The 12970-nt window shown below is 52.6% G+C and overlaps 1 protein-coding gene across 6 annotated transcripts in view; it reads right to left on the reverse strand.

Annotated features, from left to right (window-relative positions):
• The window catches only part of FLNB (filamin B), a 72249-nt gene extending 63626 nt beyond the window's left edge, over positions 1-8623 (reverse strand). For all 6 annotated transcript variants that reach the window (XM_035546501.2, XM_035546499.2, XM_035546500.2 and 3 more), the window contains exon 1: positions 8129-8623. In XM_035546501.2, coding sequence (XP_035402394.1) covers positions 8129-8477 — 349 coding nt within the window. In that variant the 5' untranslated portion in view covers positions 8478-8623. The remainder of the gene's footprint in view (positions 1-8128) is intronic.
• Between the last annotated feature and the right edge of the window lie 4347 nt (positions 8624-12970).

Consider the following 12970-nt stretch of genomic DNA (forward strand, 5'->3'; position numbering starts at 1 on the left):
AGCACTATTTCCTCTTCTGTGTTTGAATAACCTTCAGATTCACATATCATGGATGTTTGCTCAGAGCACAGGTCTGCTCCCCCCAGCTCTGTGCATTGCGCCCAGGAGGAAACATTTCAAAGCTTGTTTACATGACAGAGTTCACGAGCTGCCACCTACAGCTCATTTCAGCCCACCAACCACACCAGCGCTCTTTAATACAGTCTCAGAAACGCATACACATGGGTTTTGTCTCTTCACAAGGGTGGCCGTAGACTAATCAAGACCAGCAGGCAGCCACGAGCAGCCCGGTTGGCCTGACATGGCCGCAGGCAAGTCCGCAGCCACCCGGGGCACAGGCCCGCAGCAGCTGCCCTCCAGACCTCAGCACAGAAGGCCGGTGGGAACGGCGCAGCCAGGAGGCAGCAGGAAGGGTGGGCTCACAGCTTTCGGGTACTGCCCCGCAGCGGCACAAGCGCTGCCACCACACCCATGCTCACAGAAGACGGCCTCACGGATCCCACAGCCAGAGCAGGGAGCTGCTCGCGTGCACCTCAGCAGCGCCAGGACCACACCTGAGGGCAGGCCTCACCCAGCTTGGCCCTGACAGTCACAGGGACACGTTCTGCAGGGCACCTTCAGCGTATTCCTGCACTGACTCAGCTTGAGGGGCCACAAGCAGAGGCAGAGACGGCAGGCCACCACCCCTTCTCTCCTCCTTCACCCTCAGGGGCACTGAGGGCTAGGGCTGCTGTTCCGCTCTCATAACCGCTGTCTCCAGCAACCTGTACCACCCAGGAAGGGTTCTGGTTACAGAAGCTCTCAGTAAAAACAGCACTAAGTGTCGCAGCCGCCCCAAGGCTCCCACCCACCACCCAGCATCGGCCGCTCTGGGGCTGTTCTCCTCCTCCCTGCCGAGGAGAGGCCCCTCACAGCAGGCGGGCTGGGTTCCAGCACAGAAGCCGGTCTGTCTGTCCATCCGTGCCTACCTCACCCTCAGAGGCACCACCTCCTGGGAGATGTGCTGTTGCTGCCACGGAGCCCGGCACAGCTCATGCTGGAGTAATTCAGTGCTCTGACAAAGAAATGCGTCATGCTTTGCTGAATGCCCCAGAGCACGGCAGAAGGAGCGGCAGCCCATGATGTCACCACAGCCCGCGGCCATTTTCATGCTACTGCTGGGTAACCCTGGCAGGGGAGCTCATGCAACCTGCTGCTGCTGTTAGAAAGAACAGCTCATCCCTCCGCAAGAATAATCCCAGCCTGGATGTTCAAAGCTGCGCCAACAACCTGCAGGCTGATCACCGCAGCTTGCTGTATTTCAGAGCTCTTTTCTGTAGGTCAGTGAAATATCAGCCGAATTTACGCTTTAAAGTTAGAGCTCGCCTTCAGCATTGATTAGTTCCTCCCCATTAGACGGGCTGTCTGCTTCTGTAAGCTGCAAGGAACAGAAGAGGACCATCACCCAACAGACTCAGAGGAAACACCCCATTAACGATGAGGCTGCGCAGCTATGAATGATCATTCTCCTCAAAGGGTTTGTTAGAGAACCGTGGCTGCTTTGTTCAAGGGCAGTACCAGCAGGAGGCCCAAACCACCCCAATCCATCACAGCCGCAGAGACCAGATTGTGCTGCTCCAGCCTCTGCCCACCCCCGGGCAGCAGAGTGTCTGGTGTTACTCACCACAAGGCAGCCCATGCCTCCCAGGAACTTGGGCAAGGCTGCAGATGGCTGTTTGAAGTGGCCTAGCTTGTTTTCCCTAACAAAAAAAACCCCTCCAATTCTATTCCTGCAAGGGTCTTGAGTATTACAGTTGGAACATGCTAGCAAAGTAGAAGGCATTGCATACATCTTACTACAGATGTTAAGCTTCCAACTGCTTACAGCAGAACAGCGTCTGCACTAGGAATTGCAATCCATTGAGCCCACTGCAGCAGATCCACTCCTTACTGTGATGCACCAGATGCTATGCAGACACCCCCAAAAACTCAAGGTTAGTTGTAGAAGGAGACAGTAGGCTGAAGGAAGCTCACAGACAACATTAGAGTCCAGAGAACCATCTGGTTATGATGCAACAAACTCACTGCAAGGCTTTCAACTACAAGATCCTAGATTTACCTCTGACCTGTGATGTGTGTCCTTCCTATTACATTACAGAGTACTGGTCTTTATTCAGGAGGAAGGTTAAGGGGTAGGGTTTTTTTTTTTTTTTTTTGCCTGGTGGGGGGGATAAAAATCTGTACCAAGCAAAAGCAAGGCTCGGGGAACAAACCTCTCTCAAACTTCACTAAATTAGTCCAAACCAACAGGCAGAGCTTGCTCAGCCCATTCAGAAGATAACCTCAGACATCGGTTGACTCAACTCGAACCCAAGATTAAGTTCTTCAGAGGAACCAGGGCAGCTCACCCCACCCCACCCCACCCAGGCACCCGTTACAGGAAGGGCGGGTAAGCACCCACCGCTACCGCACTGACTGTGGCAATCGAGAAAAATATAACAGCAGCTAACGCAGACTTCACATCCTCAATACTTTCATAGCAACTGCTACTCATTTCCCCAAACATAATATAAAAGGGCATGTAGCTGTTCCCTGCTGTTAGCAGTTCAGCCTGCAACAAACCAAGCCTTGTGAGTAGTGCCACACTCACACAGTGAAAGCTGTAGGAAAGTTCTCAGATTTCCTTTTTGGGATGGGCAGTGCCTTTCCTTAGCCTTTTTTACATGGGTTGTGTTTTAGATTCTTCCCCTGACAGTTAACACTCAGCTACACAGCATTTCCTTCCTCCAGCACAGACATGCTTGGAACGTCTTTTTCTGTTTTGTTGCCAAGTCCAGGCGGATTGCAGAAACGCATCCTCACCTACTTCTACCTGACATGCATCTCCATCACTACCTTGGTGCACCTTGCCCAGAGGTGACAATCCCTCCTCAGGGGGAGTTGCTCTGGAACAGGGACCACAGCACCATCACGGTGCGCACACACCAAAAAGAAGGAAGAAAACCTCACAGCAGCCTAAAGGCTTCTCTACAGAAAGCCTGGCTACTTCATCCAGAGCCCAAGTCAGATGTGATGCTTTGCAAATGATAACTGCTGGGACAGGCTCTTCATGCACGTTGGTACCAAGCTCTAACAGAGCCAAACCCTGCATCTCAGAGCTTTGAATCCCCCTTTCATTACAGCAGCAGTTACAGGCCAGGTGCCCTGCCTGTGAGCGGTGTCCCACTTCGGGCAGTACAGGATGACACGTCCACACGCGGGTACACCCGATGCCGGTGGCAGAGAACTGGGCAAGCGCTGCAGCACAGCACAAGTCTGTTCACACCAGCGTCACCTGCAACAACCATTTTGCTCTGGTGCGCTTGCTTAGCATGTATTATTGGTCTGAACTTGGCACGGCCTCGTTCAGGTCCCACGCAGGCTGCACAAAGCCTTTTCCTGACGGGCAGAGAGAAAACAGAATTCCTCTAAAGCTTGAGGGATTCAGAGATCATTGTTTTACTTCCCATTGCTTGCAGCAGACAGCAAACAATACTGGGAATGCAAAAGCCCGGCCACACACGAGGCTAACCACATTCTTAGATTACAGTTGTAGGCTAGGAAAATAGTTATCCTGCCCACTTTAGGTTTAAACATCCCCACGTAAGTCAAACAGGACACAGCATTACAATATGGAACAGTCAAGACTTCAGTCCTTCTTGAATGGCTTGTATAGTTTTCAGTGCCTTAAACAAAAAAGCTGTTTAGCACATTAGTCTAACTGGTCCCAAGTAATTTTACGAAAGAATTTGATCACTTTACAAGTTTCCTCTTTACAAGTTTCCTCTCAGATGTAAAAGAATGCAAGAACAGCCTACCTAAGCTACTTTAAACTGTAACTTGGAGCAAATGGCTCAGGCAAAACCGCTTACTCTTTAGTCCAACAGTCAAATTACTGAAACACCAGGTCCTGAGGAGACCCAACCACCCCTTAAAACACAAAGCACCTCCAGTCTCCAGTAGTGAGGCCCATTGTCAGTCTATCAAAAATAATTTTAGAGGGGAAGGATTAAGTGTCATGTTTCCAAGAAGCAGAAAGCTGCTTCCAAGAAACACTGGATATTTTCCAGAAAACAGCCTCCAGGGCAGTCACAGGTAAGTGGCAGACAAAATGCAAGTGTGTTTTGACTACCTCCTTATGATGTGTTAATAGCACCTGGAGTGAGACAGAGAAAGACCCTAAGTGTATACAGGCTGAAAATACATTTGCCTTCTTTCAGGTTTCAAGCACCTAGCTCTAGGTATTAGAGGATAATACATTTATCTAGTTTAAGAAATCTAAGACTCACTCTGTCACCCCATAGTGCATCAACAGCCTAGGGATAAAAAAAGAGCTGTGTCCCAACCGTTTTCCTGGAATGACATTTCAAATGGGTACTCAAAGGACCCACAGGTTGAGACAACTCATCTTTACAGCATGCTGGAGGTCTGCACTACAGGGCACAGTGCACGCATCAAGTACTCAGTCCTTAGCCAAAAACCCACCTGAGACACAGGTTAGGATAGTCAGGCTAGGCCAGCAGATGTCTTTTCCAGAAGTTCTCCTGCAGCTGGGACATCAAGGCCACCAAGGTCCCCAGGAAGCAAGTACCAGCAGACCGTGATTACAACCCCATTCCCTCCTCAGCCACCTCCCTCCTGGCATGGTTCAGCTCCCTCTAGGCACTGCAGTGGTGCTCAGGACAACCACAAAGACAAACCTTAAAACCCAGCGCAAACTGCAGCTGACACCAGATCCCAAGAACACAGGAGCAGGCAGCAGCACTGCCACGCAGCCCCCGCTGCCTCTCCCCACCTTTTTACTCATGTTACTGCTCAGCATCCTGCAGCTGGGAGGCAAGTCAGATCAGCTCACTTATCTGATGAAAGTGCAACCCAGCAAAGATAAACCACATGTTTTTCAGTTTGATCAATCTGAGTGCTGCACTCTAAGATTACCGTTTCACCAAACAAACAAGCCGGCTGCTCAGCACCCGTCTTGCTGCTGCCCGTGACACAGCACTGCAGGGGCAAGCATTGGGTGCAAGCTACGGTACAGGCTTCAATCCATGGCCACAAACTGCCCGCCAGGCTTCAGACCATAAAGTCCTGATTCTAAGCTAAATCAGAGGACTCACTGCCTGATACCTGGTTTCTGGAGACAAGCTCAGTGCCAAACATAACCTCAATCCCCTCCCGGCAGTTTGCTGTGGCTTTTACCAAGGCACAATGTGGCTCCCATACAAAGTAATCTCTGGAGCCGATCAACTCCTTAGGCCCTTGTGCTCTGCATTCCTGGCGTCCTACTCTGCCTGTCACGCCGCACCACTCAGCACCCAGGAATCCGCAATTATCCTCAGTCTAGCAGGCAAAAAGAGCTAGACTTAACACTTGTTAACACTTCAGTAGCACAGCAGCCACCTCGCACTGAACAGAAGACTCCTTCCTGCCCAAGTCCCCTGCCCTAACTGCTTTTTCAGAGCTTTCAGTCCCACCTTTGCTGGCTGGCCCACAGTATGGACATGCTTTACATTTGTTCTTACAGTAGATCACACGGTCACAAACTTAGTTGCACTGAAGTGAAGGCACCTCACGCCTTGAGGAAAAGGCAGCTTGGAACTGCCCGTGGACTCAAACCAATGGCTAGATAAGGGGCAACAGCAGGAGAGGCTAACTCCTTCTCCCAACTGGTACAAAAAAAAGGTTGTGGTCAAATATTACAGATTTGATTGATTTCTCCACATATGTGGCTTTTTCTTTCTTTTTTTTTTTTTGGACAACATCTGAATGCCAAAATCGTTCAGTACCAGGCTTCTAGAAGCATGAGCTGTGGGACAGCAGCAGTAGCTAAGCCTTTGTGCATGGCTTCTAAAGCATTCCTGGAAGTTAAATAGTAACTGGAACAGGCACCGCATCCATTTAGCAGAGGTTTGATGGCATTATTAATACTAGAAATCCAGCAGCCACAGCTGTCTGTTTTCCCAACCGATTTGGCTCAGAGCTGGCCCCAGGTCCCGAAGGCCAACCTAGTCCTCGTAGTTCTCTACCTAAGAGCCCGTACTCGGACATAGCTCTAGGCCTCCAGATGACCTCATGTTTGTTCAGCAGCACAAAAGAGACAAAGTCCTAAATTCTCCAGAACCTAAAGCCAAAGGGAGAAAAGCACTAAGGGCAGGCAGTGTTTTACAGCCTTGGCTGTGCCTGCAGAAGGAGCAGTGTGGGCTTCAACCTATTTTGCTGAGCAGAATGCCGCAAGGTTTATTTTGAATGTCTTTTTTGGAAGGCAAGTTCAGGATGTTTTTTCAGGAGTGGTTCAGTTTATCCAGGGCTGTACGTATAGTAGGACTCCTGTGCTACTGCTTGGCTTCCGCTCCAGTTGCGCGGCACGAATGGGGCTGTAAACCCCTCCATGCAGAGGCAGTAGCAGCCACAGACACCTCATTCTCCAGAACTTCAACAAGCTGTTACTGTAAGAGGCAATACAACACAAGTAATCTCCAGAACAGTTAAACATGTCTTCAGTAGCTGTAGCCACCCTGCAGCTAAATCTTATCTTATAAGAGTGCTGTGCTGCTGCAGCAGTGTTTCTAGAAAGGAAATCACTCAAAGCCAGGCCTGACCAGACTAACCTTGATCTCCCAAACCCATATCCGTCGGGAAGCCTCACAGCACAATAGGAAGGCAGCTGGAGCAGCTAAGTTTTCCTAGGTCAAACAATACAATAAGAGGGAAGCGCTCGCCTGGCCGTTAAAGAGCTACTCCACCGGCCGAGCAGAATGGTGAGCTCCACCATCAGCAGCATTGAGAGCTGGCAAGAGAAAGCTCAGCAGAGAAGCCAGGCAGCTGCAAGTCAAACCCTGCTGTGTGAAGGGAATGCAGCTCTAAGTAAATAATTAGCACCAGCTCTGCTCCCAGCTGCGAGTACATTAGCTGTTCTCCCCTCCAAGGGGGGCCAGACATTTGGGACCCAAGAATCCTCATTTTGTCCACATTAGCAGTGAGAAACCACAGGGCACCCACCCACTCCACCGAGCACGTTTCTAGGGAGGGCTTCTGCAGCAACTCTTACCAAGTCTCTCCCACACCAGGAAAGTTCTTATTTTATTGCTGTTGTAGCTAATGCCTCTGAAGGGAAACAGCTTTCACCTTGGCAGAGAGTTTTAGACAGCCGAGCAGAGCTAAACTCACCCAAATTCAGCTGTGTAATTCATTGAGGCCAGAGTCATCAGGAGACAGTAATTAGAGTTATCTGGCAAAGAGCTAGAAGCATTCACATTCTTTCTCAGAGATCTCTCAGGCATTCAAATTATGGCTTTACAGATTGTGCTGTGGCCACACCTGAGCAATCCCCAAAACGGTCACCACAGGCATTCCTGAGGGATCAGCTGCCATTTGCCCTGCATACCAGCCGCTGCAGCTTCCCGAGCGGACTGCCAGCTACGCAGCAGTCGCACCCTCTGCTGCGGGATGGACAGCGAAGCCTAGCACCAGCCAGGGCGAGCATCAGCTCCAACCCCGATCTCCAGGCATTAGCAGAGCTCCTTGGGCATTTTCTACCACGAGCTACCGCAGCACAAGGATTAAGGAGAAAGTGCAGCCCTGCTCAAAAGCAGGATGTAAGCTGCAATTGCACTCTGATAAGCATGCACACTAGCCTGAGCACTGGCATCATCTACTGGGCTCTAGCATGTAAAAAGAGTCCTCTTACGCTCCTCTATCATCTATGGTAGTGCCTTTGGGGGGGGGGGGGGGTGCAGGCTGGGGCCAGCAGCATCCCAGCTGGATCTGCTGCCTGGGCTGACAAGGGACATCTGGGGAAAATGCTGCACAGAGAGAGAACGTGCTGCAGTTTTCCTCGGGAAGGCAAGCTACCTGGAAGCACAGCCAATGATACAGGAGAGGCATCAGGGGAGGATAACACCATAGTGCTGACAGGCAGCTGGGGGACACAGCAGTGGCACAGGACCATGCACACAGCTCGGGAGCAGCACCCCACTCTGCCCGGCGAGGGGACCCCACAGCCACGCAGCACCCAGGGGTGGCACCCCAGCCCAGGGAGCAAAGGTTCTGCACGTTAAGCCTTAAAAAAAAAAAAAAAAACGATATAAGAAGGCAGCGGGGGGGCACTCACCGATGGAGACCAGCTTGATGCTCTCCCGCTCCAGGAACTCGAGGGCGACGGAGACGTTCTCCAGCTGCATCTGGCGGAAGGTGGGCCGCTGGTGGTACTTGCGGTACATGCGCTTCTGGCTGAGCACCTCGAGCAGCGCGATGAGGCGCAGCCCATCGCTCAGGTCGTGCTGCAGGTTGCCGATGCGCTTGTTGACGCAGCGCAGGTGCTCGTTGCACCAGCGGGTGAAGGTGTTCTGCTGGATCCGCTTCCAGGGCGCGTCCTCCGCCAGGTCCTTCTCGGTGGCCGGCATCTCGCCGTCGGGCTCGGCCGCTCTGCGCCCGCCCTGGCCCCGCGCCTGCGTGCTCATGGCGGGCCCCGCTCCGCCTCCGCCCCGCCCGGCCGCGCCCGCCTGAGGGGAGGGGAGGGAAAGCGGTGGAGGAGGGAAGGAAGGAGCGCGGCCTCGCGGTTGTCCCGCTCCTCCTGCAGCCGCCTCAGCCCGGCTCTGCCCGGGCCCCCGCGCCGCCGCCCGGCCTTTATCCGCGGCAGCGGGGCCCGCCCTCGGCCGCATCAGCCGCCCGCGCCCCGCCGGGCTCGGCCGGGCCGGCCCCCGGGCTGCGTGGGGCCGTGTGGGGCCGCTGCGGGGCGCGGGGCTGGTGTGGGGCCGGGGGCGGCCCCCGGGGCACCGGTGTGGGGTCGGGGGTTACAGGCCCCGTAGCGCTAACGTGTGGGCGGGGGGCTGCCCCCATGGCACCGACACAGAGCCAGGGGTGCGGCCCCTATAGCGCTGCTGCGTGCCCGGGGTGCAGCCCCCTGGCACTAATACACGTATTTGGCGTGCAGCCCCCCTGGCACTAATGAACATATCCGCGAGTACAGCCCTCCTGGCACTAGTACACATACCTGGGGATACAGCCCCCCTGGCAGTAATACACATATCTGGGGGTGCAGCCCCCATAGCACTAATACACATATCTGTGGGTACAGCCCCTATAGCACTAATACACATATCTGGAGGTGCAGCCCCTATAGCACTAATGCACATATCTGAGGGCACAGCCCCCCTAGCACTAACACACATACCTGGGGGTACAGCCCCTATAGCACTAATGTGCATACCTGTGTGCGTATCCCCGCTGGCACAGGTGCACAGCCCCCGTGGCACCTGGGCACGAACAGAGCTGAGGCCAGCAGTGCAGCCACCAGTGCAGCCCCTGTATGCGCACAGCCGCAGCAGCACGGCACCCCAAAGACAGCACGGCCGGCTGGGGGTACAGGCAGCCGTGGGTGGGTGAGCCCAGGCTGGGGCCTGCCCGGCACCGAGCTGTGCGGCAGAGGCCGGCAGAGCCAGGTCTCTTTGGGCAGGGAGGGGTTGGGTTGTCTGTAAAATGCTGCAGCCACCGGGCGCCGCCGTGCAAAGTACAGCGCAGAGCAGCGGAGGCTGTGGGCTTGCACAAGATGCAGCACGCTGCTGGGGAATAGCACCCACCGTGCTGACAGACGCTATCTTATCAACTGCTTAAACAAAAAACAAACTTCAAAAAGCGAGCAAGTAAGGCTTGAATTCTCAGGGGTTTCTCTCTTTTTTTTCACTTTTGTGACTGATTTCCTGGCGAGCCACTCCCTGCCGACATACAAGGCTGAGACTTGCCGCTGACTCATTTGATGACAGCAAAAAGTCAACAGAACTATCCCATCTGCAGTTGCTACATGCTGACTTGGTAGGGGTTGCTGAGAGTCTCATGACACTTAACTGGTCAACAAAAGCCGCAGGGAGGTGCCTTTGCCCATCCCTGCCCCGAGGGATGCCTGAGCCCACCCGCGGGCCACATCCCGCGCACTTACCTACGGCCTTGACTCTGCTCCTGGAGCTGCCCCGCTGATTCCAAGTGTCCGCGTGTGTCTATTTCATCAAGACCGTCACACCGAAAGATGTGAGAGTCTGTCGGAGGAAGCACATCCATTAAAACACAATCAATAAAGTCTAATTTCATTAAATGACCACAGCCACTCTCCACTAAAATTAGAATACAGATTTCCAATGATTTTATCCCAGTTTTATTCTAATGCCTTTACTGAACTGAGGCACTGCAGTTTCTCTCCTGCTCCTTCCTCCAGACTCTTAAGTTTTATTTAATAAACTTGTTCACAGGAAAATAGGAAAGAAGCAAAGATGAAGGTGAGGTAAAGTGGGAGCCGTGCCCAAATTTCCGTCCCTCCCCAGCCAGCAGGCAGCATCGCCTCCTGTTTTACAGTTATCTCAGAAATCAGAGATCAGATTTAATGTACCAAAATGATGAGGTGTGTCTCATGGCACAGCAGCCATTGCCTTTTCCTCAAATTATTGACCGAGCAACAAAGAATTTGAATAAAAAACGCTTATGGAGTGTCAGGCTCCAACTGAAGGACTTTATTTACAGAGCAGAAACAGCAGCAGGTCCCGGGGGAGACCTTGGAAGCTCCCTGCCATGGGCACAAACTGGTCCAGCTCAGGAGAAAGTTGGCTGGGAACAAGGAGCTGAGCCTTTTTCCAAGGGCTCCTCTCCTGTCACCCTATACTTCATCTCTTAATAGATGCTAATTGCTTATTGACTTTGGCCTGGGTTGGGGCTACTTAGCAACCATGCCACATCCGGATTAGCTGATTGCTTATAACATTTTAATTTCAGTTCCTTTCCACTCCCGCACCTAGTAATGCACACTCTTTAACAACACTTTGTGCCCAGGCCACGCTGCAATTTGGAGCTTCGGTCTTTTTTTTTCCTGTAACAAAAGAAGCAAATAACAGTATCAGGACCTTAACTGTTAACTTACGCTTAAAGTTTTCAGTGGAACTCGTCTTTTCCATAGAGCATTCAGAGAAAGTTCTCATCCCACAGATTATTGTGCAATGGCACACTCAGCACACACAAGGACGGCGGTTTCTCTGAGTGGTTTCGCACCGCTCCATCCATCCACGCGTCCCACCAGCAGCTTCAAGGCATGCACTCGGATGTGAAGCTGTAACCCCAGGCTCACCCCACCAGCATTGGGGAGAGGCAGAGCCCACAGCTGGGGCCAACTGTGCTGCTGCCCCCAGCCACTGACCCCAGGACCCGCAGGACAGAGCCTGTGTCCTACAGCTCGCGTGCGAACTGCTCCAGTGCTCCAGCTTTTGCATGAGCAGAAGAGAAATAAAAGCAGCTGGACGGCAGCCTGAGGGGGAAGAACTCCCAGGGAAGTGGCCACCACTGGTGCACGTCCTGTGGCCATCCAGCACCCATGGGGGAGCAGCACCAGGTTGCATCAGCCGGCCGTGACCACCAAAGGCAGCGGCGGCATGGTCGGGGCTGCTGCTGCTGGGGACGGCAGCAGGGCAGCGGGTGCTGGTGCTCTGGGTGCAGTATTGCGCTCCAGCCCCTCTCCTCTGTGCATCGCAGGGATTTTAAACAGAATCCGGCCTTCTGCATCCCGATTGCTTTCACAATTTTGGGAACAAAGACTGCTTTATGGGAAGAGAATGAAAAGAAAGCAAAATAATTTCTGCTCTGAGGACCAGATCCTGTTTCCTTCCTTCCTTCCTTCCCGTTCACAGATGGTGTCTGAGCTGTGGTCCGAGCAAGGTTTCTGGCTGCTGGGCAGATGGGGTAGCCCACATGTGCACCCCCTCGCCTGCCCCTTTGTGATCGGGGCAGGAGGGCACCGTGTCCGGGAACTGTCCGGCCGTGGCTGTGGCCACTGTGTGGTGCAGCTCCTCTGGCACCAACACCTGGTCCTCTGCAGCCTGTGCAAGAGATCCCCCGTGTGCTCCGCAGCCAGGCTGTTCTTGGGGTCACATCTGACCTAAAAAACTGGCTTGACTTTGAAATGAAGTTGGAAGACATTTTAACACAAGCGAACACATTTCCTGTACTTCATTATAGATGAACTAATGTGTGCCTTGCATACCTTATACTTACAGGGATGATGTGTGTGTGGACATACGTACACATGCAGGGAGAGGGAAGGCGATTTCAACACTACACACTGTGGCAAATACTTTTTTCTTCTAATCTGTCCAGTTTGACAAGGAACTTTCCAACCCAGCTTTGCTCACTAGACACAGATATATGGAAGGAAGAATAGAGTCATTGCTTTTTCAGTTCTCTTTAAGTGGTTTCAAAAAAAAGCAGCACTGATTTTTTTCCAGTGTTTTAAAAATACTCTTCCTCCCTCTTTATGATAATTTGCAAGGATGGGCTTAAAAAGACCCTGTTTATTCTGCACCGGAGGTCTTCCACTGTCCCACATTCATTGTTTTATCACGGAACTGCTCAGGATAGTTTGCATTTGAAAATGCAGCACTGACAAATGGGATGAATTGTAACGGCATTTGGTTCCTTTACGTTTTGCAGAAAGACACTGATGACTGTCCCAAAGGAGAATATGGCAGCAGGCTGTGCGAACCCACGAGGAATTGCTTTGTGGGCAGGAATAAACAAAATCAGGAACATAGGTTACACCTGAGGAGTAAATAAAAGTTGGCCAGCCTTTACAAGACTGCTGCTGCTGCTCCTGCTGGATAATCCTTAATGGAAATTAAACCCCAGCACAGATTATTGATCCGACACGTCAGGGCCCTGGATGTGTGCTGTGTGACCCCATGGTGCACACTCATCATTAGATTTTGGAGCATCCCAATGGGGGGGGACAGCAGCTCTGATTGCTGACTGTTGCGTTCAGGAAAGGTCTGTCTAAACCTCCCTTGCAAAAGCAGAAGGGTGTGGGGAGCAGTGGCAAGGCTGGCACTGACGTCCGTGGCCAGGCAGCGCATGACGGGTGACTAACGGGGTCTGAGTCTGCTCCAGAGGAGCCAAGAGCATCACGGCCCCGTGACAGTGCGTT

This window comes from Cygnus atratus, chromosome 10, assembly GCF_013377495.2.
Source record: "Cygnus atratus isolate AKBS03 ecotype Queensland, Australia chromosome 10, CAtr_DNAZoo_HiC_assembly, whole genome shotgun sequence".
NCBI classification, from domain to species: Eukaryota; Metazoa; Chordata; class Aves; order Anseriformes; family Anatidae; genus Cygnus; species Cygnus atratus.